We start from the raw sequence: 24764 nt of genomic DNA on the forward strand, positions 1-24764 counted from the left end.
AAATGTAACTGAAATAATCAACATTGGCTACATCCAAGGTGGGCAACTTGTGCTCTGATAGTTGTGGCTGAATTGCAACCCACATCATCCCTTACTACTGGGCTGATGGGAGGTACAATCCAGCAGTATCTTGAAGGCTACAAAGTGCTTACTGGAGATGCCAGGGAATGAACCTGGGACCTACTGCATGGCAAGAGGTTGTCCTAACCACTGAGCTGTACCACTTTCCCTAAAGGGTACATAGGAACCACCTTATACAGCCAGACCAATGGCCTCAATGGTCTAATACTGTCTTACGCAACTTGGAAACATTCTTCTAGAACAGTGATTTCCAAACTTTAGTCCTCCAGGTGTTTTGGGCTTCAACTCCCAGAAGCCCCAGCCAGCTTGGCCAATAGTCAGCAGTTTTGGGAGGACCAAAGTTTGGGAACCACTACTCTAGACTCTATGCTTACTGATGGGGATGGCCAAAATTAGACCTGGCAACTTGTGCATGCAAAGTAGTTGCTCTACAACTGAGCTACAAGGCTTCACTTCATTGTCTGATGCAATGTCCCAGCATGGCAGGGGATGCTGGGACTTACAGTCCTCAAGACATCAAGTTTAGGAAGGTTTCTATCAACTGACTAACATCTACATCAAGGGAATGTGGCCCATCAGATGTTCTGGCTTACAGTGCCCATTAAACACAGAGATTGTAAGAGTAGTCTAAAACATCTGGAAGGCCAAAGGATCCCCACCTGGTTAAAAACATTCAACAATGTTTTCTTGAGAAAGTAGTATGCTTCTCTTTAAAAAGAGCAAGAACATCAACACATGCACCCTCTTGAGAAACAGAAAACCTATCCAAGTGGTTATAGACCCAAGTAGCTCATAACTTTAATGGCTGCTCTCTTGCCAACCTTAAACACTTCAGTGGCAAGCCCAAATTATTGGGGTTCCTCCATCCTTTCACAACCACCCTTCTAGACACAGTGCTCCTATAGAGCTTTGACTAAAGGAAACGTCCAAAGAAAGCAACGCTAACCAACTGGGTGAAAATTACAAGGAGACAAGAGATTGCATTTCAGAGGGCACCTGAAGACTAAGGCCTATTTAGTACTGTTCTTCCAGCAAAATGCAAGCAATCCTGTAATGGGAAACAGCGAGGGGGAAAGGCTGGAGACGCAGAGCCCACAAAAACCACACTGCAACGGGAATGAAAACTAAGACGTAAAGGGGTCATTTGTACGGACGGTTGCGGGTGGAGTGCTTCACTTCAGAAAGGCAAGGACTCTGTTGTCCGTAGGCAACTTTTACAACTCAAGTTCTTCCAGAGTCAATTGAGTTTTTGGCACAAGCCAAACATCTGAGTCTCCTTCTATGAAGCCTGCATTATTTCACTGGTATCCTCCAGGTGGGTTGGACTATAAACCTTATCATCCCCAATCCAAAGGGCCATTGTGCCTTTTTAAGCGTATCCCAACAACAGTATAAATGTCTTTTGGTTCAGAGTTTCACCTCAAGGTGGTTTGGGTACATAGCTTGTTTGAAGCTGGGAATCCCCATACAAACAGGCCAAAATAAAGCTGCTTCGGGTCACTTTGGAGGTATGCTGTTTAATGATGCATGTGTCCTAAGGGTACAGAAGCTGCTCCAAAGCTGCGCTCCAGTCCTTAGGACTGGATCATGGCTTTGACGCGGCTTCCGGACTCTTAGTATGCATGCATCATTTAAGCAGCATACCTCCAAAGTGACCCGAAGCAGCTTTATTTTGGCCTGTCTGTATGGGGCCATAGTTTCCTAATTTGGAACCAACGGGAAACTATGGCTAAGTATTCCTGTATTTCCACCAAGGCACACAGCAGAAAGAGGAGAGGAGAGGCTACATCCATGTGCAAAATGGCTCTGCCATATTTCAGTTTAGTAAATTGAGATGAATGCTGAAGACCACCAATAGCTCCAAGCTAAGATGAAGCCTTGCAATCCATGTCAAAGCAAACAAACCAGACCTGGTTCTGATGGAGGCAGAGATTTTACCAGATGGTTCTCCATGATTTCCAAACCTTGGAACAGTGATCTTAAGTGTTGCCCAGGTCTGGACCTGAATTATAAACCAGGCTGATAGACAATTCTTAAGCAAACTCCCTAGTTTGGGTGGCATGGACAAACTATAATTTCAGAAGCCAGAAAGCTCTGGTTTGAGAGCGGGGAGATGGACTGCTTTAAGTGCATCCACATCACAACCGATTTAGAAATCTGGGATTGTTTTTCTGCATTTGCCTACGATTCTTGTGTTTTCAGGAGATATGCATACCTCCACCCAAGGACAGAGAAATGTGGGGGAAAGTGTGAAGCGTGCTGGAGCCTAATAGATTAATTTCTCCAGTATTTTGGAACAAGTATTATTAATTTCAAAGGCAAGCGCCGACAAGAGAGGACAGGGTGGGAAAAACAGATTAGGTCTCTTACTGGAATATCTTTTGATGACTTGGGTACAAAGCATTTGGTTGCCGCACGCTTGACGGGGGACCTTCAGGAGCCTGTGGTTAGAATGGAATTTAACTTGTTGGGAATCTGAGATAGGAGGTGGGAGATACGTGTTAAAAAGATAAATCAAAAGTGACACCGGAGCTCATCACTGGCAAGATCAAGTTTCTACCCCCTTTTTATTTCTCCTCTACCCAGTCATTTTTTGGGAAGGGAAGCCAGTCTCTGTAAAGATGCAACAGGATCAGTTCTTTATGAAAGGCCATTCTGTCAAAAGTAACCCCTCTCTAAATGTCTTTTTTTAAAAAATGAACAAACTTCAAAGCCTTTTGGTGGGTTTAGAAGTTAAGGCTAAGGTTTTCCATGAGATATTTAGTTTCTGAAAGAGTGGGATGGGTGGAGGCCAACTGAACCTCGAAGCCACATTCCTCAAAGAGATCTAGCAACAAGTTAGAAGAGGTATCCTATCTGAAATACTAACAGGAGAAAGGAAATCAAATAATTTTTAAAATTATTATTAGTTTAATTTTATTATTACTAACCTAAGAGAGCAGCAGAAAAGCAAAGAGCCACAGAAGTGACATATTCTCTGTAAGGCTGCAAGGTTTAAGCACTTTAACCAGATCCATTTTGTCAAAAGCAGCGTCCATTTAGTCAAGTCGAGGAGGAAGCTTTTAAACTAAATTTAGATTAATTAACAGCTTTTGAGATAATTTCAGATGTAACATTTAAATGTGTCGATCTTCGGAGGGTCGACTGTACATGTTCTTGAAACACAATCTTTGACTGATGTGGATGTTGCTTTTAAAGCCTTCCACACTACACAGTTGGAGCACTTTGGGCGCATTGAGTCTGTAGGAAAAATGGAGCTTGACACCGCTTTTAAGTGTTGCAGCTCCATCCTATGGCATCCTGGAATCTGTAGTGGCTTGCAGTTACTCAAGAGTGCATCTTCACTGTAGAAATAATGCAGTCTGACACCACTTTAAGTGTGGTAGCTCTATGCTAGGATTTCTAGTTTTACAAGGTCTTTAACCATCTCTGCCAAAGAGTGCTGGTGCCTCACAAAACTACAGATCCCAGGATTCGGTAGGATGGGGCCATGAAAAGTGGTGTCAAACTGCATAGATGCACTGTCATGGTCCCTTCCTATGGGAACTTGGGTTTTGTAGTTTGGGGAGCTCTCTTTAGGCACAGTTGCCTAAAATACCACACAGACCTACAAATCCCGTAGGAGGCAACCATGGCAGTGAAAGCAGATTCAAAGGGCCAGCGTGAAAGAGCCCTCAAAGTCCCAAGGAGAGGTTTAGGAAGGGAAACATCCCCGTGTGTGAAGAGGAAGAGAAACAAGAGACATGTTCTCACGGGAAAGACTAAACTCCTTGGCCCACCACAAATGGCGACTCATCCTTCTCCCACCCTCGACGCTCATCATCCTTTCTCCAAAGCGGCCCCAAGCTTCTGGGCTGACACCATCTTTTATATTTAGGCCAGGCAATGAGTCGACGGTGGAGACAAAACCTGGAACAGGGTTGGCCAAATACTGTCACCGTCTGCTCCTTGCGTCTTATTCATTCCTTCTCTGTAGGCTGAAACAGGATTACTCAGAGGCAGGCCTCAATGAAATCATTTCTTTCCAAATTAAGCCATCATGCCGCTGACAGAAGCATCCTCTGTGAACCTGCTTACTGTGCTCATCTTTTAAGATCACCTCTGCTGATGGGTTTTAACAAGAAGCACAACATTCCTCAGCAATCCCACTGAGTAAACCTCGGGTTAGTCACGTCCCTTGAGTAACCCTCAGCTACTCAGGGTTTCTAGGGTTAACCAAAAATAACCAGAAACTGGAGCTTGACTCTATCGAGGGTTCAAACTCTCTCCCTCCACTAGGTAAAACTATCTCATTGGACTTCTATTGGCTTTTAAAACCGAATCCAGCATCTGATGTTATCTCCAGTGGTGCTGTTATAAACTGAAGAAGAAATAAGGTTTTACTAAATGATTAGGCTTTTATTATTTGTGTATGCAGCTTTTATATTCTTTATGATTTGTTATCTGCTGGGGTTTGGTTGCAAACCCCTGTGAATAACAAAATCCATAGATGCTCAAGTCCCATTAACTACAATGGCAGAGCAAAATGGTTTCCTGTATATAAAATGGAAAATCAAGGTTTTCTAAGAGAACTTGTACCTTTTTAATATATATTTTCAAGCCGTGGATGCTTGAATCCATGGATAAAAAATCCGTGGATAAGGAGGGACGACTGTATACACTTTACGGTGACTCAGAGTCACTTTACAAGAGCAATCAAAACGGGGAAAATTTTAAATGATGCAACGATATGCAGTTTTTGCCTTCTGTGCATGGTTAAATTTTCGTTCTCGGCTTGCAGCTCTCTGGAGGAGAGTGTCGAGCATCCAAAGTGTACCTTTAAGCATTGCTGGGAACGAATGAATGAATTTATTACGGCATACAGCCAGCATAAAATAATAAAATGCTTACAAAAATTACCTGACATCCAGTTAGAAACATTTATAATTGCTGGGAACAGTGCCCCACTAGTGGGCACCAGGTCACTATGGCAGACGGGACGGAAGTGAGTTTTGGTTGCCGCCGGCCAGCGTTCCAGGAAAACCTCAGTCCATTGTAAAGACCAGAGAGAGAGAGAGAGGAAGTGACTGATTTTTTTGTTTTAACCGAAGGAAGCCCGCGAGACAGCTGGAAGTCACAAAACAATTCTTGCAGAGAAATGGGGCTGGTGGGGGTTGGAAATGAACCAAAAAAAGAGTTACAGGCTCAGTTTCAAGCACTGGAATCTGTCTCTGACCCAAAGGCATTCCCCCGCCAGCCCTCTTTCGCTCGGCGGTTAATGTGACCTCGGCTCAACACCGGGAGCGACAACAACTTCTGAGTTTAGCAAGAGCTCCTGTGTGGAAAAGGAAGACGGAAGGAGCAGTGGGGAGGAAAGTTATGCTAAGGGGATAGTTTACAAAGGCACACAGACACAAGAAAGATGCTAAGACCTGATAATCTACTAAGCAACAGACTCCGTTGCATGTGAAGAAGGTGTCAGTGATTTAACATAGCTTAGAAAAAGTGTTTTGTTTTGGAGAGTCTGGGAGATGTAATCCAAAGTCATAACTATCCTAAGATCTGGGTGGGAAAGCGCACATAAAACTCAGCAGCAAAGCACATCCTTTCGTTGCTCCCCTGCTTGACACTGTATTTTAATTTATTATGTCGACCCTTTATATCATATTAGATGAGTGAAAAAGTAACAGCAGAAACACAAAGATATAGCCAGGTTAGTCCGTAGAATCAGTACGTAGAGGGATCTCATAGCACCTTTGAGACCAACTTCTTTCTTTCAGTTGGTTTCAAGAGGGCTACAAGATCTCTCTACAGCAGAAACAGAGCATTAAGCAAAAGAAAAGAGCAAAAGAAGTGCAGCAAGACTGAAAGTAGAAACCCCAGATTAGGTAGGTCTTTGGTCTGATCCAGTAAGGCTAGATTAAATAGACTAGATGCTAGACTAGACAGGTTGGTCTGATCCAGTAAGGTTCTGCATACATTGAGATTATAACCCATCTTCATTCTGTCTTTTATCACAGCATTTAGTGTATTTTATACTTGATACTGGGAGTCAGTAGTGTAGTGGTTTCAGCATTGGACTACAACTTTGGAGACAAAGTTTTGAATCCCCGCTCACCCATGGAAATCCATTGGTTGGACTTGGGCAAGTCACACTCTCGCAGCCACTGAGGAAGGGAAGGCAAATCCCTCTGAACGAAGCTTGCCAAGAAAACTCTGTGATCAATGCCTCTTCTTTCACAAAGCTAAAAGCTGTTTCCACAGCCCTCACTTGCCGTGGTCATTGCATCCTTTGCTGCCCCCCTTGCCGCTGTTTCAAAGAATTAAAGAAGCAAATCTAACTTCTAAGAAAGAAGAGCAGAACCCACAGAGAGTTGTGCAACTACAATTTAAAGAAAATACCCACTGGATGAAAGGGGGAAGAGAAAAAGAGAGAGAAGGAGAAGAGAAAGAAAAGGAAGTGGCATAAAGATAGAGCAAAGGGTACAAGAAGAGAGAGAAAAGTAGCTGGCAGAAAGAGTCAAAGAGTGGAAGGGAGGGAGGGAGGGAGGAAGGGAGGGAAGAAGGAAGGACAAGAGAAGACAGAAAGATAGAAGAGAGGGTTTATTAAAGAAAGAGCTCTTAAGAATGTGTTGCATTGTTTTGATCACATTGTTTTTAAATTGCTTTTTATTATTTTAACTGTAACTTCAAATTGTTTTAATCTTGAAGCGCAGGTTCAAAACTCTTTTCAGGTATAAAGGCATCCTGGAGAAATGTGGGACTATTTCTACCAGTGATTCCCACCCATCTCACAAGGTGTTGCAAACCTATTCAGTTCCGCTCTGAAAACCCCAAAGGATCAATGTCAAACAGAAGAAACACTTCTAAAATATATACCTATAATTGCTCTTTTAGTCCAATCTCGCTTCAGTGAAACAGCACAATAGTTCTCCTAGGCTATGCTTTCACCTTTGAAACTTCCAGATGTAGCGTACCTCCTGACTTAACACCAAGATGATGCTGTACGTCTATTTTCTATCTCAGCAGTAACATATAAGGCAGTAATGCCAGAAATAGGTGCAGGGTGCATTTCAAATACCACTCAATAAAGGAAATCCTCAACTGTGAGGTGTCAAGATGGGAGAAAAGGTCTTCTAGGCACCAAAGACAAAATTAAGTGAAGTCTTTTGATTTCGTGGACCGAGCATGGTTCAAAACACTGCATTTCAGAGCACTGCCCATGCCTCATGTTTCTCATGTTTTCACGTCTATCCCAGTAAGAAAGCAAAACCAAAACTATCAGATTATAGAAAGAGAGAGAGGCTTTTTAGCATCCCTGGCTAAGACAACAGCTCCTTCTAGCGTCTTGTTATAAAACAACACTGTGACCCAACCATTGCTAGAAAGCTAAGCACAGACCAACCTTATTTAATTTTAAAACACGACTTTCCTTTAAGGTCCTGTGAGTTCACAGAGACACCGTGTGGTGGGTTCAGACAGTAGTCCTCTTTGAAAAATTAGGGTCAGAGAAAGTAGCAAAGGATAGGATGTATTTTAGCAAACAAATGTGTGTCTGAGAAGCCGGCGCATCCACTTTCAACAGCACACAGAACTCTTCAAGTTTCAGACATTTTGTCTATGCGAAGAATGCTGTGTTCAGTCTGAAGGCAGCAGGCTTTTCCACCAACAGAAGATAACCCAACAAGGTTATCATCTCACCTATTTCTTATCATCCATTCTATAGGAGCAGATAGGTTCTGCAATCCCTAAGAAAGCACTCAATTCAATTTCAAAGGAAGAAGTATATTTTTACAGGCATTCATAAAGAGAAAAGGGCAGGAAATCTACTTTAGTAGAAAATGACAATTTCAGATGACAAGGACAGACATCCTCTGGCCTGCCAGTCATTCAATAATAGTTCATTTTGGTTGTATTTGATCAAATGTAGTTATTGTGAAAATGTACCTCACCATTTGGAGAGGAGGCTCAATGTAGAGCACTCCATCTTTATACAGAAGGTGTCTGGTTCAATTCCCGGCACTTCAAGGAATGAAAGATCTCTGTCTAAAGCCCTGGAGAGTCAGTGTTAGTCAATGTAGACAATGCTAAGTAGAAAAAGCTAAGCTAGATGGACAGATGGCTTGAGTCAATGGAGGATGTTTTCTATATGTGCACAGACACAATGCCACATCTTTACTCACCAAGTAAAGCAGAAACGTATGAAGACCGGTTCCAAGTCCAACCGAAGACAGAATGCCTAAGCCTACCCAGTAGGCACACCATAAGAACTTCTTCTCCATATATAGCACATACTGAAGGGGCAGGGATGGGAAGAAAGAAAAGACAGCAAGGTGACATTTCCACAAGTCATCTTCATGGAACAGTCACACATTTCAAAATGCATATAAATGGAAATCTAGGCAAATCTGAGATATGGCACAATAGGAGCTAGTGGCATGTATGGGTTTTGCAATTCTGCGGCTTAAAACCGAAGTTGAGTGCTGGGCAAAGAAATGGGCATCCTGAGAGAAACCAGCTTAGACAAATGCCTTGAGATGCCAGTCAGTGCCAATCGTGTCTAAAAGACCAGCTTATGAATGAAGCAAGGTGAAAAAGGTTGCCTAGATATGGCTTAGATCCAGCTTCTCTTCCATTATGAGAATGCTCACGTTTTAAGATCCTCAGGGGACAGTGTTACCTCAGTTCCACTTTCATCACAAAATGTCCAATTTTTTAAAAATGCATTTTTTATTAGCAAGCTGCCAAGCCTGGGGCTAGATTCCGGGTTAATTTAAGAATTAGAAGCAATGTGGTACAGTGGTCTGAACACTATTCTAGGACCAGGGAGAACCAGGTCTGGAAACCATGCCCTATGGGACGTGGCTTAGGCAGCTGGGTATGTATAGTCTGCAAAAGAGAAGGTTAAGGGGGTGACATTATGTGTGTGTGAACTGTGTGCCTTCAAATCATTTCTGAATCATGGCAACTCTCAAGTGAACCTTAGCAAGAGGTTTGCCATTGCTATCCCCTAAGGCCGAGAACCTGTGACTTGCCCAAGCGCTCCCATGGATTTCTACAGCTGAGCTGGGAATTGAACCCTGGTCTCCAGAGTCGTAGTCCAATACTCAACTCATTACACCACGCCGATAGCTGTGTTTAAATATTTGTCACACTGAGGATGTAGCAAGTTCGTTTTCTGCTGCTCCAGAGACTAGGGCACAGAGTAATGGGATCAAACCACAGGAAAAAAGAGTCCACCAAAACATTAGGAAGAACATCCTGACAGAAAGAACTATTCAACCGTGGAATATGCTGCCTCAGAATGTGGTGGAGTCTCCTTCTCTGGAGGTTTTTCAGCAGAGAGTGGATGGCCTTCTCTTGGAAGTGTTTTGATTGTGCATTCCTGCATGGCAGAATGGGATTGAATTGGTTTGCCCTAGGATTCTGTGAAACCCTCACTCACCTAAGAAACTCTCACTTGGGTAGCTTTGTGACAGTGATGGGTTTTTAGTATGTATTTATTTAATTTATATCCTGACTTTCTCCAGCATGAAATCCAAGGTAGCCCACAATGTGAATCAAAACAAGGTAGGAGAATTAAAGACATATAAACTATAGAATTAAATAAGCTGCCATGTTAAAAGACCAATACTTTTAAACCAAATAAAATCAATTTAAAACATGACAGTTGCTGTTGTCAAGATAAAAGAGTCATGGGGAGAAGTTCTGGGTTTCTTCCCTGCTTTGAGAGCAATGTGATATTGTTTAAAAAATTGTCCACGCAAAGGCGAAAAAAAATCCTCCAGAACAAAACTCAAAAAGATGCTGGCAAGCTTTCTGCGCACACAGAAAACACTGTATCAAGTTGCACACAGGGTTTTTACCTGTTGATGTGCTCCCTCAATATAATACGCAGACGTAAGTACTGCTAGCAGCAGTAAAAGAGACACCACGATACTTCGCCGATGCCATAGCCTAGAGAGAGAAGAAATCATGATGCATTTATAGAGACTCAGACCTAAGAAAAAAAGAGTAACACCACCCCTGGACCCAAACTCCATCCCAAAACATGATCCTCAATATATAAGTGCCTTCTCTCTCATGTATTAGTTTATGTCAGGGAAGGGAAACCCAACGTTTTGGACTTCAGCTCCCAGATGCCCTTAAGGTGACCAAAGGTAAGGTATTGTGGGAGTGGAGTTCAACACATTTTGAGGTTGAAAGGTTCCCTATCATGCCTTTTCAATCATTGCCCTATCACATTATTGCTGTATTCCAAAATATGATTGTATTTCATATTTTTAATGGCCACACACCACTCAGAGAACTTTAATTACTGTACTGGACAGCCAACAAATGTAATAAACAAATGAAGAGTCATAAAGGCTAATAGTTACAAATGACTCATTACTCTCTTTGAAAGATGTGGTCCTATCTTGGGGCAGGGATTTCCACAGGTCAACTACATGTTATGTGGAGAAACATTTCCTCCAGTCCAGTTGGAACCTAGTGACTTTGTTGGAATCCTAGGGCTATGAGAAGGAAGGCAAATTTATTGATTTCCACGAAATAATCAAGACACAGAAAACCTGAACTTTGACAGGGGACGACTGAATTAAAGTGGATGACAAGAAGTTAGCCTTGCTCTAACTGTTCTGTACATCTCAGTCTGAAAAATACCCAGATCCCGTTATGATCATCATGTAGTATTTACTTTATGGTCCATTCTTTCAAGTTTATTAACGTTTCCAGGAAAAAATACTGCAAGGTAACAAGGGGCTTCCTCCAGAGAACGATGCCCTGACGCTCTTCTCGCTCTTTTTGCTTCTGTTCACTCAGTGAAAAGGGTTCTGCAAAAGAAAATGAGAAGGAAATTGGGAGAATTAGCAAAGAGGCAATATCAGAAATGAAAACATTCCCCAACTCCCATCCATCTTCACCCTGATCTTCCCTGGGGTCAAATCGCTTTTCTTTTACAGAACTACATTCAGGGGTTCAGTGTTCTGCCCTTATGAAATCCTTGCTGTCCAAAGTGTGGAACAACTTGGAAACCTCCTTCCATTTTTTGGAAGATCACAGAATCTCTCCCTCAATCCTAGCAATATTCTCACTTGAATTCATCAATCGTTGAATGGTGAGGAAACATTTGTGTAAATCTTACTGATCCTATGGCTCTACTGCAGTTAAGCCTACCAATGGGTTGATAACAGCCTCTCTCTTTCCATAACATATATATGTATGTATATGTACACACACACACACTTCTTGCAATGAGATCAATGCAGTATGTATAGCTCCAGGGGTGGGAGCAAAATGGGAGCCACTTCCTAACTTATTAGTTCCTCCTTGCCAAGAAAACCCCATGATGAATTTAACTTAAGGTCACCATAAGTTGGAAACGACAACACACACCTCATGCCTCCCCTTACCCCTGTCTTCTCCAGGTCAAATTTTGTGAATGTGAGCTTGCTCTGGACATCATTCCAGGCTGTATTGAACTTGACTCATTTATCAGTATCAGTAGCTAGCATTTGGATAAAGGGAGGCTGTATCATCATCATCAGACACTGACGGACTGGGATCTGCAGGCCATACCTGTAAAGTTTCCATTGTGCTGTTCTTTGCCCATTTTTATGCGCCTCTGGTCACAATCTGTTCCATTCTCTGCCATTTCATAGATCAGTCACTTCTGGGAACCTTAAGTGGGGGGCGGGGGCGGGGAAGAGATAACACGATCATTCAATAGAGATTTGTTCCATTGCAAAAGCACACATTTATGTGAGATGGTTTAACAGAAGGTCCACCAAAACCTAAACTTCAGTTAATCATAACTAAGGTTAGTGTCAACAAGCTAGGTCTATGGTCTGAAGTTGGCTAGCTTGTAGTAAAGAAACTAAATCCAGTCTGTCCAGGTTGGTAAATCATAGTCCGATGGGTTTGACCTAAAACAGGAGCACAGACATTAGAGCTTCTCAGGTACTGGAGAAGAGAGGAAGCCTGTGAGCTGCTCTGTACCTCTGAAATCGGAAGGATATAACAAATATTTCCAATTGTCAGTATTCAAGCTGCGGAGCGGATCACGTCTGCTGACTCAAGGGAGAACATCTTCTATATTTGTTAAAACAATATTGAAATCATGCTCAGCCATGCGAGCAATGCCCCAAAGGCAAGGCAAATTGTGTGAGTATAGACAGGAATGAATACGAGGCAGGTTATTTTAAATGTTCTTGGATAGCGGATGGGGAGAAAGAAGGATGACCACTGCCTGCCCCCTCATTTCATCTCCAAGTGTCCCATTTATGTTAGATACATACCAACCTCTGCCTACAAGGCTCACTTTGTTGCCTGTGTCTTTCCATCACAACAATGCACGCTTCAGCCTTGGCACGTCCCAGAATGTTATGTCTTTTGGAAGACAAAGACTGGTTGTTTTAAATACCACTTTGCCTGGAACAGCAGCAAAGGCCAGTCACCCGAAATCAAGGCTGTGAAATTACATACCAAAAGATCAGACAGTTTCTGTGTCCAAAACATATCTCATTTTTCAATACCTGTCCTTCTTTCGAGAAGCTAAGTGTGGCGCATAACCTTGTGAAGAGGCTTCGGCTGTAAGATGGTCCATGGTGCATACAATGATCTAAGCGGCAAATTTGAAACCGTTGGTTCAGCTCTTACCAGTCCAAGCAATACAGGTTCAAACAGCCCTTCAGCTATTTGAAGACTAGTATCAGAAATCTTTTGTGGGCTTTTCAGGCTATGTGGCCATGTTCTAAAAGAGTTTGTTTCAGACGTTTCGCCAGCATCTGTGGCTGGCATCTTTACAATATTATAAATGACTATTTCTCTGAAGATGCCAGCCACAGACACCAGTGAAGCATCAGAAACAAACTCTTCTAGAACATGGCCCACATAGCCTGAAAAACCCACAAATGACTATGGATGCTAGACATGAAAGCCTTCGACTTCACACTGCTATCAGACTTGGTCACATTTGCCTCTTCTGGATGAATTATCCGAGGACCAAAAGATCTGATCTCCTTAAAAAGAAAGTTACTTATGTGAAAGGGGTAGGAAAACGTCTCCAGCCCAAGGATTGAATTCCCATTTGTGAAGAAGTTTGGGGGAGAGGAGGTATTCCAACAGTGGAAGCAGCCAGATGTGCAGAACAGCTGGATTCTAGGCAGGTCTGCTCCAGAGCAAACGTCACTGCAACATCTTTCCAGACTGCAAATCAAAGCGCAAATTCCCCACACCAGCTTTCCAGCATTTAAAACAGCCTTTTATCTTTATTCACTGACTGGAAATAAGAACTGAAGAAGCAGAGGCATCTCATGAATTGGATATGGAAATCCCTGTGGGACGCATCCAGACCACACAGACAAGAGGTTTCCCAACCTTGCGCCGGGACGCACACATTGTGTATGAATCTTGTCTGCTATGTGTCAGGAATGCAGAACATGTGGCCTTCCTGATGTTATTGGACTGCAAGTCCCATAATAACCCATCACCACCAATGCGGGTCCATATGCATTTCCCATGCATAAGGCAGACTAAGGCATATTCAAGCTACCAAGAGGATTTGCATAAGGCAAATTCAAAAGACAATATTTGATTAATACTCCCCTTTTTACACTGAGAGGAAAATCGGAGGAAGGAAAACTAAGGCATTCTTATCCACCCTAAAAAGAAAAAGAGGAATGTGTATAGGCAGGAAAAAGAAATCTAACAGCATGTTTAAGACTAACTGATTTAAATTTTAACATGAGCGTTCACAGATATCAATCCATTTCTACGAATACAATACAAAGGGATATTAAAGCTTTAGGTTATGGACTATATTTATATAAAGTTGTCACAGCAGGCTAGAATATAATAGGATCCAGAAACATGCAAACGGTGACCCTAAATCTCCAAAGGGCTGTGTAGCTTGATATAAGTTTTTCAGGTCTTTACAATGATTGGTTAGTATAGACATACGAATGGAATAAATCTGCTTACCGAAAGTCGGTTCTGTTATCCAACCCCAGACCTGAATTTAACAAGCTTGACAGTACGCAAGTTAAAAAGCACAAAGCAGCCACAGAAGCCAGGACTGATGTGCAAACAGAATTAATGAGTGAACAGCATTGATAAGGAAACAGAACCGTCTTATCACCAAAGGCATATTCCAACTGTTTGCAGCGGCAAAGAAACCTTTCACAATTAAAATAAACTTCTTTCTCCCCTTCCTACCAATAGACAGTTTCAGGTGGTAAGACCCGAGGAAACTGAACATACCCTCTCTCTCCCTGGCATCAAAAACTGCATTTTTAACCAGGTTCTCACAATTTTCTTTCCTATTGCCAATCCCCAATAAACAGAAAGATTCCCTAAGACATAATCTCCGCATGCTTGCAAACGGAATAAATAAAGTTTCCCAAAGATGAAGTTGGTATACCTCTACGAGACGCAGAAAAGGAGAACCTGCCCAGACGGTCTATGGAGGCACTCTGGTTTTACAAGGTTAAGACAATAATTTTCGTAATGAGCTATTAGGCAAGATGGGTGGGAGCAATGAAGAAGATAAGATATTTTAGTGCTCTGAAACCCCCAAAGGAAACATTCAATTAGCCCAAAAATTAGAGCAAGAGTTAGGACAGTGCTGAAAGGCACTCCAAACTGGCACAGGTTCACCTTAGAGTAGGTTACTGGGAAATAAGTTACTTTCATAGAGGAGGGAGAACATGTCCTATGGCAGGAGTTTCTGGGATTTGAAGTCCAGAACATCTGTGAGGCCAAATGTTCTGCATCGCTTCAGTAAAGTACAGTATGTACTTGCATAAGAAAAACCTAGCTGGATGATGGGAGCAGCAGTCTGACAACATCTGGAGGTCCGCAAGTTGGATACCCCTCCTCATCCTTCGATGGAGGCAGTTCCCTAGACTGCTTCACAAGAAACAAGGAAACAAATTAACAACAGCACAAAAGTCAAGCCAAACAGTCAGAAGCACAAAGTTACAAAGGCAGAAAGGAATCCAATAGCGCACACTACAACATCTAGGTCTGTGACTGAATCAGCTGATACTGGACTAAGAACAAGAAGATGCTAAAGAGAAAGAAAGCAGGGAGGGCGATGCACCTCTTTGGGGAGGAAATCCCACATAAAGGGTGCCACCACCAAGAAGTCCAAACCTCTCTTTGCTTGCCATCCTCCGAGCCCAAGATGGCAGGGATATCTATAGTCTTGGTCTCAAAAACTAGACAGGCTGGATTCCTTCAGGTCTTCATGTCCCAAGCTGTATCCACTAGGATGCTGTTTGAGACCCTTCGATTGCAGCAGTGAAAGAAATCCTTACATTTATTTTTTTGGAAGGGAAGAGAAGGGGGAAAACCTTCCCTAAATAAGACTGGACTTCGGGAGTGGTAGCAAACAACGAGGGAACCATCCCAGTGGAAGAAATAAAATTCAACCCCTGCTAGCTAAGCAGGACTCTGAAAGGAGTTCGGGGAAGTCATGCATCCTGAAATGACCCTTTGGGACAACAGGTGGAGGCTTCGCTCCAAGATCGCCTGTCAGGAGAGGTTTAGTATCCATATCCAACACTGAGAAATGCACACCACACAAACTACCAAATGACATCCCAGCACAGCGTGACATTCTGGCGTGACACAAAATTAACTGTTGGAAAGGTAGAAGGGACAAAACACGGCGACGATCCCAAACATATTGCATAAGGAGCTTTGTTTTCTTTTCCCAGTGCCCCGTTCATGGCTCTCCTTGCTGATGTTGCAATGGCTTCCTCTCAGAATGAGAAGACGAGCCAATGATTTGGAGAAAAAGAAAGTCACGCTATCCGGTTGCACAAGAGGGCACCCTGCCTTTGGCTGGCACCCATTATTCTGAGCCAGTGTAAGGTGTCCTATTTTTACAGAGCTGAGTCTTGTGGTTTTTGGGGTGTGAGCATGGAAATGTGTCCACTCTTGCCAGTAGATAATGGGATTGACAAGATGATGATGATGTTGATGATGGTCACTCACCTAGAGAAAGAAAGAAACCACTCCAGGGAACCATATATATATGGTTGTGGGGAGGAACGCTGTTGTATTTTCTCACCAACTACTTAATTCCTTTAGTTTAGATGCAGCCAAATGCAAGGGGACAGGAGACAAATTTTGGGAGCAGAGTGAATATTTGGGGCAGCATTTCTGGACAAAAGAAAAGCTGATAAAACTGAGAAGAGCAAGATGCTGTGGGGTATATCTGCGGTCAGCAAATGGGGCCACATGAAGTCTGGGGTGGCATTTCCTTTCCCATGTCAGTATTTCCGACATCACAGGCCTGCAATTGCTTTTGGCTGCTTTAAAGCGATGTCACCTATCGCACCCAGGACTTGGGAATTTGCCGTTATCGCAAAATGTGAAATGGTTTTAAAGTAATTTCGCCTATCAGAAGGTGTTCCCAAGCAAGGTGGCTCTTGGAGTCATAGTCCAAAGGGATACATTTTCTCAGTTTCAAACTGTGCCTTGCGCCGAGTGCTGCTGATTACAAAGTAGATTACAAATCTTTTAATCAACGAATAATCAATAAACCTGCGGACCAGAAAGCTATTGAACGTTTCTGGAGTTATAAGTGGAAGCTGAAAGGGAATGCTGTATTGGGATGTGCGCTTTTCTTCAGCGTTCGAGTCTGCTCTTTTCCGGTGTTCAATGCTCAATTTCTTTTCCTCCTCATTTAGCATGATAAGTCAATAGGCTATGGTCATTGAACATGCTGTATTCTAGGTCTCCATATCCTGTTTAAATGCAGTTAGAGCCAGATGGGCTTCCCTGAAAAAGACATTTCGAAAGGACAGAGACACAACAGAAGAAGCTCTGACATCTGTCAATCTTGAAGGATGCAAACAGGGTCTCCAAGACTCCGATAATAGAACTGGGGCAGGCATGAAGGTGCGTTGCGACTGCTTTTACCGACCATCTTCCACCAATCTTTGGTATTCAATACTCAATATACGTTTCAATTCCCAAGAAACAGGACATCATGAGTTGGAGTCACTATTGGATTACTGCACTGAGCAAAGTGATGCACAAAGACTTTATGTGCAGCAAAAATGCAGGCGTCAAACTGGGTTCAAAAAAGAAAGGGCCTCTAAGGATCATATTGCGAACATACACTGGACAACGGAGCCCAACAAAGAATTTCAGAAGAAAATCAATCTGTGTTTTGTAGATTGTAGCAAAATCTTTGGTTGTATAGATCATGATGGTTCTCTTTAAAACAAGAGTCGGACACGATTCGACAACGTTGTCAAAGGGGAAAACTTTACCTGGTGGAGACTCCTTCTTTGGAGGCCTTTAAGCAGAGGCTACGATTCCATGATTCCATGATTCTAAAACAAAAAGGGTTGCCACAACATCCAGTTGCCCTGGTGCTTAACTTCTACTTGGGACAAGAGACCATTTGGTCCATAATACGGATAAACAGCAAGAAGAGAGCCATAAACATCTCACATGGAGCTCCCTGGAAGAAAAGATGGACCACATATTGAATTAATTTTGAAATGAATATTCCATATAGCCCCTGGTTTTTTAACATGGGCAAATAAGAGAGGGAAAAACAGGCCACTCCATGCAGAAATAGCACTCTGAAAACCTCTGGCTATTTTTCTTTTTCCATCTCTGACCATCCCTGAGTCAAAAGGGGCTAAATTTAGCTCATGAATCCAGTCCCTCCCAAATCAGAAACACCAGCTTCAAAATTGCAGCTTTCCTTACTCTCAGCAATATTTCCTTTTCCATCCTGCGGCAACGAAATTGCCCAAGTATGAAGGCTGCGCATCAGCGAAGGCAGGAACAGACTTCCAGGCTAACTCCGACAGAGAAAACGCAAGCCCTCTGAGATGCTCTCTGTTTTGGCGTTCGCTTTTACAAAGACTATGTTGTCTTTGTATATTGTCATTTGAGAAGTGAGTCTTAACAAGAGAAGGCCTTTCATAATACTGTACTGTCTTTACCTTTTGTTTTAAATATCCTTGTTCTGTTGTGAGTTTCATACCCTTTTAATCTTAGCTTGTGTGTTTTTAACCATATGCATTTATATTGTACTATTCTGCCTTTTGTAAGCAGCCTTGAGTCCCAGTCTTGAAAAAAGGTGTGGTACACAGTAAATAAAGAGATGGAGAAAGAGTTAGATGGACTGAAGCTAGTGAATCCTTCCCAAAGCATTCAGATTTAAAGTATTTGTCATCTTTCCCCCATATACCAACTGTGGGGAAACGTCTCCCCTCCAGATGTTGCTGGACTACAATTCCCATCATCTCAGGCCATGAACCATGCTGACTGGGGATAATGGAGGTTCAGGTCCAACAATATATGGAGGCCCACTGGTTCTCAACCTTATTCTTCCCTGTCCTGGTTGTCCTGGTATTGTGGTTTTTTGGTACAAGTGACGTAAAACCGACCTAAAGCTCAAATGGTGGGAAAGAAATGATCATTGGCAAAGGTAAAGGAAATTAGAGAGAAAGCCTAACAACTCAAAGAGAAACTTGTTCAACGCCAGAATCATATTGGCCTTTGGTACTCTTGAGAGACTTTGAACTACCTCTGAGCAATTACTTCTTTTCAAAGAGCCATTTCCACAAGCCACAGTGTACTTCAGACCCACAAAGTGGAACCGTGAACCAACTAAGTGCTGAGATCACAGAAAGCAATCTGCAGCACAGACAACACTGCCTCGTGCCCTTTATGGCACTTGCAAACAGCTGCTTGTGTTGCTATTTTTCTCCTTTCCAACCCACGTCCCAGCAAAACTGGCACAGCAGTATTGATATATTCTAGCTGGCATTCTGTTGGGGACTTCCATTGTCATAAGTCAGAAACAGAATGGAAACAGCTGTACAATCTCCACATTAACCAAGGGGCTGCTGCGACATTACCACACAACAGTGTCCACAGCGCAATGGCACCTACAGGAGTTACCAATGCGCATTATGTCCTGATCTGTATCGGTGCCTGTTGCATATTGGGGCTCTCATTCTGGTGCCCTGTAACGCATCTTTGCGACTCACTGATGCGGTTTTGTCGCGCCTCTGCTATTTAGGTTTTGCGTAAAGCTACGTACCATTGACTGCGATACAGTCTCAGCCATTGTCGTTGCCAATGTGCTGCTTTTAAATCGATCCATACCATCCAGCCATTGGCTTGCACACTCTCCCTGATGGTTTATAATGTTTCCATCTTGAACCTTTTGGAAAGACGTTCAAGAATGTTAAATCTAGTGTATATACTCATGTATAAGTCTAGAAATGTAGGTTAAAAAATTGATCCCAAAAACCTCAGTTGACTTATCCATGGGACAATGTAAGTAATATATACATATATATATATGGAAACACTGGTCCTTTCTACTTTTTCATCCATCCAGCCTTTAATATGAGCACAAATACTTATGTCTGCTGGAATCTTGTACGCTTGTCGGCATTGTTTTCCTTTGCTTCGTCCTTTATATCCTTCGTTACACGCCCCTAAATTTTACCCCCGACATATCCATGAGTCAGATCAAAATCCATAATTTGGGACCCAAAACCTGCCCTCGACTTATACATGAGGTCGACTTATAGTCGAGTATATACAGTAATACAGGACGGTATGTCCCGCTGCTCCTCAGTACCATGAACAAGATGGAATACATGCCCTTGAAATCTCTTATTCCAAGATACCTGTCCTATAACCCCAGTTTGCAAGAGATAACCTATTGCTTTCTTTACGATTTCCCGTTTCTCTTTTACGTTCGATAAAGAGATCGCAAACCACTTCGGCTAAGGGAAGACCCACGCTTCCCACTGAAAGCAGAGTCACTGCCAAACCAGAATCCGTAACCGACAACTGGTAGAATCATAGAGTTGGAAGAGACCCCAAAGGCCATCCAGTCCAACCCCATTCTGCCATGCAGGAAATCCCAATCAAAGCATCCCCGACAGATGGCCATCCAGCCTCTGCTTGAAGACCTGCAACTCCACTACACTCCAAGGAAGGAGTATGTTCCACTGTCGAAGAGACTTTATTGTCAGGATGTTCCTCCTAATGTTGAGCTGGAATCTCTTTTCCTGGAGCTTGCCTCCATTGCTCCGGGTCTTAGTCTCTGGAGCAGCAGAAAACAAGCTTGCTCCCTCCTCAGCCTTTGACTTACTCCAGCGGGAAATGCCTGACCTCGCTTGACAGGACAACGGCAAGGATCACTGAGGGAACACACACAGAGTTGGCTTAAACACAACCACAAACCTGTCTATTTTCATAATTCATTGCCACCCCTTTACATAGATCTGAAGCTACTGGTAACTCTCATCTCTGTAACAACCTCAAAGATATAATATGTACACTACGATCGCACCCCAGAACTGTAAACTTTGCAGGTCCCATCGGCATTTATTCAAACACCTTCCTTCGAAATGACTACTAAGGCTCTGGTTGGGAACGATGCTATATTCATACACCAGAGGGAGCAAATAGTAGAGGCAAGGAACTGTTCAGGTGTGAAGGTACCGAGGAGGAGATACATATATTCTACATGGAACTGACTCTTTGAAGAGAGAAAAGCTGCATCCGCATTGCCAAAATAATCCAATCTGCCACTGCTTTAAGTGTCATGGTCCAATGCTAAGCAATTCTAGGAATTGTAGTTTTGTTGTGGCGCCAGAGGACTCACAAAATGTCTCACAAAACTACTAATCCCACAATTCCATCGTACAATCTGCCCCCCATATTTTTATCCATGGATTCGAAGCATTCAAAACTATATACAACTCCCAATAATCAAACGTCCCCATTTTATATAAAGGACGCTCTTTTACAATGCCATTGTTTTTTAATGGGATTTGAGCATCCACGGATGTTGGTATCCGTTGTGGGAAGTCCAGGAACCAAACCCCAGCGTCTACTGAGGGCCCACCGTAGCGAGCATTGGCGGTCAAAGCGGTGTCAAACTGGATTATTTCGGCAGTGTGGAGGCAGCCAGGGTCGGTTGATGTAGCGCCAAGATGTGCGCAACTCATTACAAAATACAAGTAACGAGTTTTGTCACCACGTTTCACATTAACTTGCTGTATATGTGTCTTCAAGTCACCTGTTGTGGTGACCCCCATTCATTCCATAGGGTTTTCCTATGGTTTTGCCAGTTCTCCTGTATTCCTGGGCTATGGAGGTTTTGTTCAGTATCCTTGATGGAAATAAGAAACAATACAGTACTTGATAGTATTTCTCATGGTTTGACCCCACATGACATTTCAGATGAGCAAAAGAGAGAATTATGGCAGGACATATGCTCCACTCCTTACAGTACCATCTAGTTGTAGATACCCTGAGAGTTACAATTACTCTCTCTCTGAGCCACACAAATCCACACCTCTCCCTGGTCCAAAACACATTGCAGAAATAATCCACATTAGGACCACTGGTACATACTAAAACTAATGGCTGTCCTTGCTGATAGGGAAACCATACTTGCCCATGGGGATACATTGAGGAACGCTTGCCCACAGGGAACCATTGAGGAACGCTTGCCCATAGGGAACCATTGGGGAACGCTTGCCCATAGGGAACCATTGGGGAATGGATGCCCACAGGGAACCATTGAGGAATGCTTGCCCATAGGGCCCCATTGGGGAATATTTGCCCATAGGGAATCATTGGGGAACGCTTGCCCATAGGGACCCATTGGGGAATATTTGCCCATAGGGACCCATTGGGGAATGCTTGGCCATAGGGACCCATTGGGGAATGCTTGGCCATAGGGACCCATTGGGGAATGCTTGGCCATAGGGACCCATTGGGGAATGCTTGGCCATAGGGACCCATTGGGGAATGCTTGGCCATAGGGAATCACTGAGGAATACTTGCCCATAGGGACCCATTGGGGAATGCTTGGCCATAGGGAATCACTGAGGAATACTTGCCCATAGGGACCCATTGGGGAATGCTTGGCCATAGGGAATCACTGAGGAATACTTGCTCATAGGGTCCCATTGGGGAATGCTTGGCCATAGGGAATCACTGAGGAATACTTGCCCATAGGGACCCATTGGGGAATGCTTGGCCATAGGGACCCATTGGGGAATGCTTGCCATAGGGACCCATTGGGGAATGCTTGGCCATAGGGACCCATTGGGGAATGCTTGGCCATAGGGAATCACTGAGGAATACTTGCCCATAGGGACCCATTGGGGAATGCTTGGCCATAGGGAATCACTGAGGAATACTTGCCCATAGGGACCCATTGGGGAATGCTTGGCCATAGGGAATCACTGAGGAATACTTGCCCATAGGGTCCCATTGGGGAATGCTTGGCCATAGGGAATCACTGAGGAATACTTGCCCATAGGGACCCATTGGGGAATGCTTGGCCATAGGGACCCATTGGGGAACGCTTGGCCATAGGGACCCATTGGGGAACGCTTGGCCATAGGGACCCATTGGGGAACGCTTGGCCATAGGGACCCATTGGGGAACGCTTGGGCATAGGGACCCATTGGGGAACGCTTGGCCATAGGGACCCATTGGGGAACGCTTGGCCATAGGGACCCATTGGGGAACGCTTGGCCATAGGGACCCATTGGGGAACGCTTGGCCATAGGGACCCATTGGGGAACGCTTGGCCATAGGGACCCATTGGGGAACGCTTGGCCATAGGGACCCATTGGGGAACGCTTGGCCATAGGGACCCATTGGGGAACGCTTGGCCATAGGGACCCATTGGGGAACGCTTGGCCATAGGGACCCATTGGGGAACGCTTGGCCATAGGGACCCATTGGGGAACGCTTGGCCATAGGGACCCATTGGGGAACGCTTGGCCATAGGGACCCATTGGGGAACGCTTGGCCATAGGGACCCATTGGGGAACGCTTGGCCATAGGGACCCATTGGGGAACGCTTGGCCATAGGGACCCATTGGGGAACGCTTGGCCATAGGGACCCATTGGGGAACGCTTGGCCATAGGGACCCATTGGGGAACGCTTGGCCATAGGGACCCATTGGGGAATGCTTGGCCATAGGGAGCCATTGGGGAACGCTTGGCCATAGGGACCCATTGGGGAATGCTTGGCCATAGGGACCCATTGGGGAATGCTTGGCCATAGGGACCCATTGGGGAATGCTTGGCCATAGGGACCCATTGGGGAATGCTTGGCCATAGGGACCCATTGGGGAATGCTTGCCATAGGGACCCATTGGGGAATGCTTGGCCATAGGGACCCATTGGGGAATGCTTGGCCATAGGGACCCATTGGGGAATATTTGCCCATAGGGACCCATTGGGGAATGCTTGGCCTTAGGGACCCATTGGGGAATGCTTGGCCATAGGGACCCATTGGGGAATGCTTGGCCATAGGGACCCATTGGGGAATGCTTGGCCATAGGGACCCATTGGGGAATACTTGCCATAGGGACCCATTGGGGAATACTTGCCATAGGGACCCATTGGGGAATACTTGCCATAGGGACCCATTGGGGAATGCATGCCATAGGGACCCATTGGGGAATGCTTGGCCATAGGGAATCACTGAGGAATACTTGCCATAGGGACCCATTGGGGAATACTTGCCATAGGGACCCATTGGGGAATACTTGCCATAGGGACCCATTGGGGAATAATCGCCCATAGGAATACATTGGGGAACATTTGCCCATAGGAATACATTGGGGAATGCTTCAGAGCAGGTTAAAACCCACTAACAAATACCGTTCCTGAATCCTAGTCGGCCTACCTCACAGGGTTGTTGTTGTGAGGAGGAAAACTGTGAGAACCGAGACACTGAGGGGAGAAAAGTGAGGGGAAGGAGAAGGTTTTAAGGAGGAAAGGAAGCCCAGGGCAGGGCTTTTTTCCTTTGTAAAAGCCGTCTAAGACCACCATTTGCCGGGAAACTGAGGTAAATTAGACCCCATTTCGCCTCCCCTGAAAAAAAGGAAAGGGAAAAGGGGGCATTTGAGAAGGAAAGAGCCCTTTCCTGGAAGGAATCAGCCACAAATAGAAGGGGAAAGGGGCTATTCTGAGGTTAAAAGGAATAAAAGCGCGATTCGCGTTTTCCTCGCTGTGTCCCTCGTCGGCCCCCGTAGCCCAACCGGCGCCTCAGGCCTCACTCACCTCGCCTCTCCTCAGTCCGGCGCCTTCTTCTTATCCTTCTGCCGGCTTCTCCTCCTCCTCTTCTCCCTTCTCCTGGACCCAGGCCAACCCGGAAGTCGGGGGAGAGGCCTTTGCCTGGCTCCGCCTCTTTCGTGTCGTCACTTCCTTGCCCCGTGAAGGCAAAGTAATATGGAGGAAAGAGACGTGGCCTGTAGAGCGTAGGCTGCCTTTTGATTGGTTGCCCTGTATCTAAAGCCCGCCTCGATGTTGAGAGAGGGAAATATGATTGGTTGGCTTCTCACGCCGGTTAAAAAGGACACACGCGTTTCGTCTTTTGATTGGCCACTCTGCTCCTAAGACCCGCCCCTTTGTTGCGAAAGGGAAAGGCGATTGACTACTAGTCCCTCACTAAGGGAATCAATGCTATCCCGCTCCGTCTTTTGATTGGCCGACGTATCCCTAAAGCCCACCCCTATCCTGGGAGAGAGAAAGACGATTGGCTAGTTTGTCAGGACGGGAGAAAAAGGCCCACTCTCTTCGTCTTTTGATTGGCCGCCTTGTTCCTAAAGCCCTCCCCTATGTTGGGAGGCAGAGAGGCGATTGGTTGGCTCATGACGGAAGCACAAATGCCT

At 44.4% G+C, this 24764-nt stretch overlaps 1 protein-coding gene across 4 annotated transcripts in view; it reads right to left on the reverse strand.

Annotated features, from left to right (window-relative positions):
- Positions 1–24764, reverse strand: part of LOC149301474 (vacuole membrane protein 1-like) — a 96101-nt gene that overhangs the window by 66408 nt on the left and 4929 nt on the right. Inside the window, exons 1-5 of one of the 4 annotated variants that reach the window (XM_089483878.1) lie at positions 24154–24331; positions 11638–11739; positions 10757–10892; positions 9927–10017; positions 8244–8354 (exon numbers count right to left, since the gene is read on the reverse strand). In XM_089483878.1, coding sequence (XP_089340004.1) covers positions 8244–8354; positions 9927–10017; positions 10757–10892; positions 11638–11713 — 414 coding nt within the window. In that variant the 5' untranslated portion in view covers positions 11714–11739; positions 24154–24331. Of the gene's footprint in view, positions 1–8243; positions 8355–9926; positions 10018–10756; positions 10893–11637; positions 11740–12356; positions 12434–17345; positions 17377–24153; positions 24332–24764 lie in introns of those variants that run through there. The other 3 variants (XM_089483881.1, XM_089483879.1, XM_089483880.1) reach the window with 3 other exon arrangements.

Source organism: Sceloporus occidentalis, unplaced genomic scaffold, assembly GCF_023333645.1.
Source record: "Sceloporus occidentalis isolate IW3139 unplaced genomic scaffold, rSceOcc1.0.p SCAF_21, whole genome shotgun sequence".
NCBI classification, from domain to species: Eukaryota; Metazoa; Chordata; class Lepidosauria; order Squamata; family Phrynosomatidae; genus Sceloporus; species Sceloporus occidentalis.